The 7,614-nt window shown below is 38.8% G+C and overlaps 1 protein-coding gene across 1 annotated transcript; it reads right to left on the bottom strand.

Annotated features, from left to right (window-relative positions):
• Positions 1-5,612: 5,612 nt before the first annotated feature.
• On the bottom strand, positions 5,613-7,614 carry LOC147904486 (aquaporin PIP1-1-like). The gene is made up of 4 exons (XM_087394479.1): positions 7,087-7,614; positions 6,587-6,882; positions 6,323-6,463; positions 5,613-5,813 (listed from the first exon to the last, which is right to left on the bottom strand). The coding sequence occupies exons 1-4, from the start codon at positions 7,421-7,423 to the stop codon at positions 5,718-5,720; spliced, it is 870 nt and encodes a 289-aa protein (XP_087250605.1). The 5' UTR covers positions 7,424-7,614; the 3' UTR covers positions 5,613-5,717.

Here is a 7,614-nt window from a genome sequence, read left to right as displayed (position 1 = left end):
GCTCATAGCTCCCAAGCTTCCAAGAGCTTCTACAGCGGCTCCATTGACGTGACATCCATCACGCAGCGAGGCACAAGCATCTATAGGTTCTCCGAGCAGCAACAACCATCGATGCCACAGCTCCTCTGCCAACTAATGCACCTCATGATGGATGAACTGTTCCTCTCCAATGTGACGCGCATCCTCTAGCTCCAAAAGAAAGGCTTCTGTGCTCAGGGATCTCCAACGCCTCAAATCCACAATCCGACTATAGTAGCAACTAGTCATTGGCAATCCCGACTCTAGCGACTTCATCAAAAAACTAAAACAAGACTTATCTATAGAGTTCGACATGAAAGATCTTGGAATTATGCACTATTGTCTTGGAATTGAGTTCTGGAGAGATTCAGATAGCACATTCATGAGTCAGCTCAAGTATGTTGACAGTCTCCTGAAGAAGTTTCATATGGCAGATTGCAAGATTGCAGCCACTCCCATGGAACAGAGTTTGAAACTTACTAAAGATTCAAAAAAGCCTACAGTCAATGATAGATACTATAGGCAGCTCATCAGATCTCTTATATATCTGACTATCACTCGGTCAGATATTTGTTATGCAGTAAGCTCACTAGCACAGTTTATGGCAAATCCAAAACAGTCTCATTGGAATGCAGCCAAAAGAATCTTGAGATACATTAGAGGTACAAGACAGTTTGGGATAGAATACAGAGGAAGTCATCCACGGTTGCATGGATACTGTGACAGTGACTATGACGGAGATCATGAGACTAGGAGATCGACATAGGGATATGCATTTTTCCTTGGTCAAGGTGTTAGATCATGGTTGTGAAACAAACAGCCAACTATTTCTTTGTCTTAGACTGAAGCAAAATATAGAGCACTCACTACAAGTGCATGTGAGGCTATATGGCTCAGAAGACTATTGTCAGAAATAGATTACTTTGATGAGTCAAAGCCAACAACAATATACTATGATAATCAATCGGCTCAAGCATTAGCCAAGAATCCAGTATATCACTCCAAGACAAAGCACATAATTTGATGTCAGAGAGCACTTCATCAGAGAAAGAGTATTACTTAGTGACGTCACACTACAACATTATGATAGCAAAGAGAATGTTGTAGACATCTTTACCAAACCACTCGGTAAAGAGCTATTCGAGAAACACCGACTAGCTCTTGGCTTGATGCAGAGGAAGGACATTCCCATTAAAGGGGTGTGATGGAATGTAATGCTCAGTCCTTCTTCAATTCCCCAGAATCATCATCTTGAGGGAAGGCCTACTTCATGATGTTGATCTTGAGGGAAGGTGTTGAGAGTTCACGCTCAATATCATGTGATCATGTGTGCATAGCACCATTATGTGATCATATGTGCATAGTACTAACCTTATAGAGTGCTATAAAGGAAAGGGTTAGATCCCCTACCCTAACCCTAACCCTAAATGGGTTTGTATATATTCTATTTTTTCAACTAAATCTAGTGTATAGTTAGTCATTTGTGGTGTGCTCTCTAGCTGTGCCCTCTCTCCTCATCTCCACTCTTCTCGTCTCCCCTCTTTATATTTTGTTAACCAATAGGCAAAGAAAAGCTCCAACATATAGATGTATGTCATAGTAGTTGGTGATCTTGGAATTAACCACATCGTTGTCTCGCTAAAAAATAATCAAGTTTTGTGGGGTACCCGAGTATAGATGTTGACAGAGCTCTTTGGTTAAAGGACATTCTATGAATGTTGAGTAGCAAAGCACATATAGAAAGACTCAGCAAGCGATGCATTAAATAATAAGCTGGTCAATAAAGGATGCGCTAAATAAGCCTAATAAATGTGAAGCATCATTGGCTTTTACTTTTGCAAAACCAAAAGTGCTAAAGCGCTAAACTCTTGTTTTCACTAATGACTTAATAGAAAGAAAAAATTACTTTCATATGTAGATAACCTTTTGTCCAAATGATTTTTCAATCAACTTTCTAGTTTGTTGAAGGTATATAAATATCACTACAAAAGTATGTAGATTGGCTACCTTACTCTTAACGAGACAAGATTGAGACTCTTCTTGGCATCAATTAGATAAGATCTTGATTCCTGAAAATTGACTACGCTTACAACAACGATCCTGCGCTCTTGATTTTTATGGATAGTGACCGGTGAGTGTTGGTCCTCCTCTTCATCTAAATTTTTGTGAAGTCATGTAACTAAAGAAGTTTGCTTTATGTGATTAAGCCTATTATTGCTCCATGTGGGAACGTGAAAGCATGATATGTCAGTGTGTTAAATCCAAGGAAACACAAATATTGAGTGCAAGATAGTGTAATCAACTGGTGGAAACTGAAAGCGCAAGGGTGATGCCGTATTAGGAAGCTTCTTATCATCAAGTCTAATTTTTCATTGCTTTTGCTTTTGCTTTTGCTTCAATTATTGTTGATTCTATAAAAGTATGAACCTTTTCCATCCTCATCTCCTAGATCAAGTCCTCTTTGGTTATGGGTGTTCATCTTCCGATACAATGGCACTCTTCCACCAGTTTATTGACCGTAGGAAGCAAAAAGAAATAACCATAACTCTCTTATAGTGATCTAGCTAGTCAAAATAATTGGTGCACATGCTTTGACCAAGCCATGGCGGGCCGTTTTCATCAATCATGATCACAATGATGATTTACAATGCATCTTTGATAATTTTTGCATATCAACTCAAAACCTAGCGATCAAGTAGTTGAAACGATCCGAAAGAACATTCTGCGAATGATTGCATTGTCAGATTGACAAAAATCATATTTCTTTCTTCTCACAGTCACGCTAGAGCATAGCCAGGCTATGATACCATGTTGAGAGGAAGAGAAAGATGAAAGAGACGGACATGTTGAGAGGAAGAGAAAGAGGAGAGAGAAGGACACAAGAGTTGCTCCCAAGGAAGTGATTCTATTCATAGATCATAGGCATATATATAGTTGAGGACTAGGTTGAGTTAGGGTGAGCTATATATAGCTCTAATAGATATAAATTCACCATGTACCATATATAATAAACTTTGTGGTAGTATTGATTTGCTAAGTGGTATTTATAAAATAAACCGTGTAGTAAGTTTGGAGTACCACACGGTAGGGACTAGTTCTCTTAAGGCTGGTTGCAAAAAATGTGCTTTTGGACATTTTAAATGTCTTTTATTCAAAAGAAAACATATATTTTTTATTCTAACAAACCTTTAAAATCTTGAATTCCTTTTAATATCATAGATGTTGTAAAAAAAAAATCCATGCACAATTCATGAATTCTCTCTTATATGGTATTATGTGGATCTATGAATGAATTATGAGACAAGTCATTAGTCACCTGACTTTGTCAATAGTTGTCTTTGTATAGGATGAGCACGCATGCATGCACTCTCTCTCTCTCTCTCTCTCTCTTTTTATATAAATTGTTAAACTGATATTCCAATTCGATTTGATTTTGAGAAGTTAATTTTTTAAATTAATAGTAATATGACAAGTTCTTTTCTTAGATAGGCAAACCATTTCCCAATGTACATGCTTCTTACTTTTAACATGCTTTTCCCAATGTACATGCTTCTTACTTAATCATGTAAGTTTTTAAAAGTTTTTAATTATTCATCCACACAATGTAAATTGCAATTGTCAACTCACAATATCTAATTAAAAATCAAAAATCAAATCATAATATATCAAAATAGAATATAAAATTTTAGTAGTAACAAGTACATTTTCATCACACTCTTAATACAATACAGATAGTATTTGATTTTCTTATTTATAATTGTCTAATATGATACTTTGAAGATACATGATAAATTTCATTCATATCTATTATACATCTTAATAAGAATATAGTAGAGAATGTGTGAATATATAAAGTAGAACATTTTTATGAAGATCCAAGCATCCCAAAATATTGGATTATGCATTGCATATGGCATACTGAACATTATATTGTGAGAGAAAAGAAAGCAACCACGAGAAAGTCTCACTCCATTTTAACCTTAATATAAATAAAAATTTGCATACAAGAGCTTTGACATTGACATGTCTCCCTTATCATAAACATTAAAGTTTCTATTAATATCTAATTTCAAAGACAATGGACACTATATCAATTAGTGAAATAATATGTATTGCTTATTACTTTGTACAAATAAAATACGTAGGAATCCTCAAAATACTTATTGTCTATATTTTATTAATACAAGAATAAAACTATGTATGCAAATGTAGTATTGTTTGTAATGCAAAAATATATTATGATTCTACACTATGTTGCCTAGGAGATTAGTTTTTATGTATATATCATAATCTTGGATATGTGCATATTATTTGATACATTTATTGACTTTCAATGTGCTTGCCTTTACATATCAGTTATCCTACTCCCATGCTGCTATCACTATAAGGCATAGGTCCTTTTTCGACGGAAATACTGACCTTTTTTACACTAAAAAGTTTTTTTTTGATGAGCAAGACGAGGACGAGGATGACGATGACGATTCAGATGAGCGATAGTAGTAGTAGTAGTTTACATATACTTCGTCATATATATGCTTTTGTATATCGGCTTGTTTAAGCGATTTTGTATCACCCTTTTCGAAAGAGTAATTTTGTAACAAACAATGGTGTATATCTTCGACATGTATATACTTCTGTCACTCGGTTCATTTGAGTGATTTTGTATCACCCTTTCCACAAGGGAAATTTGGTATTTAAAAACATTCTTTTGTTATTACTAAATAAAAAACATTAGTGGAGCAAAACAAGGCTTGTTGTGACCTTGTTAAGCCCCACTAATGTTTTTTTTAAGCTTCTGTTAATCGTCGCTATATAGCGATGTTTACCAGTGTCACTATATAGTGACATTTACCAATGACACTATACAGTGACACTTATATAGCAACCGTTCTTTTCCAATGCTTATCGCGATGTAAATAACGATAAGCTTCAAAGGTTTGATGTACATGCTCTTGTACTTTTATTCTCTCAAAGGATCAAACATGTATGAAAAGGAAAAAGAATTTATCATTGGAAAAAACTATCTTGTAAGGTCGGTAAGGGAAAAAACACTCTCTGTAAAACGTCGCTATAGGAAATTGTCTCAGTGTTGCTATATAGCGACCATTCACAAGTCTAATAAGTGTCGCTATATAGCGACCATTTACAAGTCTAATAAGTGTCGCTATATAGCAACGCTCTTTAAACATTGTTATATAGCGACACTTGCCTAAAGTCGCTATATAGTGACACTTAACGAATCTTGCTTTGGTTACCGACGATTAATGTCCCGTGCACACTAAACGTCAGTGCTTAAGCATCAGAATAGGACCCGTGTGTAGTAGTGTATATAGGAACATTAACAGTACTACTTTTGTGTTTTCCATTTCAAGCTTAAGCATAAATGTATTCATTCCTTGCATCAGGTTGAGCTCCACCATCGGTGAAAAACTCATCCACATGTCTAAAGAATTTCTTTTATAAAATGGAATTTGAAACTATTGTGCATGCCGTTTTTAAAGCAAGGAAATCGGAAACTGTTTTTGAAAGGATTGAGCCATTGAAATAGGTAAAAAGGATGTATTGAACACAATATATTTAGGCAAGATGTGGAATACAAAACATATGTAAGATTAATACCCTGGTATGTTGTTTAAAATTCAATCACAACATATGAGAGACGACCCAGGAGAGTTTCAGTCTTTAATCCTCTGAAGTGTTCAAGTGTTTTTCTTGAATGGTATTGCCCGAATCACCAACTGATGGTAAGTGCAGGCAAGGGCTGCTCCTATGAAGGGACCGACCCAGAAGATCCACTGCGCACAGAAACGTAGCAGCTCATTAGAATCAGAGTAACTTAGTGCACCATCCTTTCCCTCCCAACACAAGATTTAAGATCAGAGTAACTTAGTCCAGCAATACATCCCTCCCAACCCAGGATTTTGAGAAAGTATCTCATTTCAGAAGAGGGTGAGCCAAGATCAACAGCACAGATTGGGCCAATAACAGACAGCATCCGGCTAAAGGCAAGCGCTGGCACAATGCATTACACGCGAACTGATCATGCCATGGATCGGTTCAAACCGCTGATCTCAGGCCACGGAAAATTGCTCTACAAATTCTTGGTGTGATGAGCAGATTTAACAATGAAGACAATATTTATACAAGCAACAACTTATCCTGAGGACTGCCTTGGGCGCGCTGGCTCTCAGTCCCACTTCTGAACCTATCGATCGAGTCGTAGACGCAGTGATTACAGCAAATTAAACTCGTCCGTTCGTCTGATCAGAAAAGACTCGAAGCAGCAGCGTAAAATCTCACTTACGTGATCGTCCCAAGCCTGTTTCTTGTTGTAGACGACTGCTGCGCCCAAGCTTCGGGCGGGGTTGATTCCTGTGCCCGTGATCGGGATGGTCGCAAGGTGAACGAGGTAGACTGCGAAGCCGATGGGCAGAGGCGCTAAGATCTGAAGCGAGAAGTTTAGAAGTAGTCAGCGGGTCCTCGAGCCCGTAAAATGCTCAGAAGTGTCGAGCATAATTCTGAAGATCGACAAACGAAAAATCATGCGCATAAGCATCGTTGGATCTACCGGAACGTAAGAGTCTCGAGCGTTGCGTTTCGCGTCTGTCGCAGAGAACACCGTATAGACCAGCACAAACGTTCCTACGATCTCCGCGCCCAGCCCATCGCCCTTCGTGTAACCGTGCGCAACCTGGTTGGCACCTCCACCGTGAGCTTCGTATTCGACTTTCTGAAATGCCTTCACGATTGCAGCACCGCAAACGGCGCCAAGGCATTGAGCTATGATGTAGAGGAGAGCTCGAGGTAGCGAAACCTTCCTTGCGAGAAACAACCCAAACGTAACGGCTGGATTTATGTGGCCACCTGCAAGGATCAACCATGCCACTGAGATCAGAAATCACTTGATACAAAGGATCATGCTACAGCGCTCTTCTCTATTTCAGATGCATGCTGCAACCTTGAGCTCGAGCTCAAATCTAAGCGGTAGAAAGGACCGAGTTGCATGCTATAATTCAAGTGGAAAACCAGCTAGAAATCAAAACAGAAACGAAGAACCAACACGCAGACCTGAGATTCCAGCCGTGCAGTACACTAGCGCAAATATCATGCCACCGAAAGCCCACGCGATGCCTTGAATTCCCACGCCTGGGCACGGATTTGTAGCACTAGGCGGGCTGTGCTTGAAGCCCATGACAGTTTGTATGGTAACATAGAGAAACAGCAAGGTGGCTACGAACTCTGCGATGCCAGCTCTCCAGAAGGACCAGGAGGAGAACTCGCAGGGCTCGAAGAAAGGGGCTGGAGAGGCATCTGAGTAATCTCTGGTCTGAGCAGCGGTGCCGAGGGGCTGCTTTTCAGAGAACTTGTTAGCTCCGAGTCTAACGTCTTCTTCTTTGGACTCCATGGTTTGCTAGGAAGGGTAGCTGAAATTGGTTCGTGCAAAAACCAGCGCTAAGAAGAGATAAAAAACAAGAAGGGAAGAGATGAGATGTTGAGAGAGAGAAAGAAGAGAACGAGAGAGAGACACAGAGGTATACGTTGAGTCTTGGAAACAGATGAATTGTGAGCGAGAGGATCCAAGTTAAGGGAAGCACT

This window comes from Dipteris shenzhenensis, chromosome 2 (genome assembly GCF_047967505.1).
Source record: "Dipteris shenzhenensis isolate YYH24624 ecotype China chromosome 2, Dip_SZ_1.0, whole genome shotgun sequence".
NCBI lineage: Eukaryota > Viridiplantae > Streptophyta > Polypodiopsida > Gleicheniales > Dipteridaceae > Dipteris > Dipteris shenzhenensis.
This window is presented reverse-complemented; position numbering and strand designations above follow the sequence as displayed.

What these genes read in the sequence shown, in the direction of transcription:
- LOC147904486 (XM_087394479.1), bottom strand. Translation starts at nt 7,423, where the DNA reads ATGGAGTCCAAAGAAGAAGACGTTAGACTCGGAGCTAACAAGTTCTCT. An exon ending in CTGCACGGCTGGAATCTCAG is followed by an intron (nt 6,883 to 7,086) that starts GTCTGCGTGTTG and finishes TGATCCTTGCAG; the next exon opens with GTGGCCACATAAATCCAGCC. An exon ending in AACAGGCTTGGGACGATCAC is followed by an intron (nt 5,814 to 6,322) that starts GTAAGTGAGATT and finishes TTCTGTGCGCAG; the next exon opens with TGGATCTTCTGGGTCGGTCC.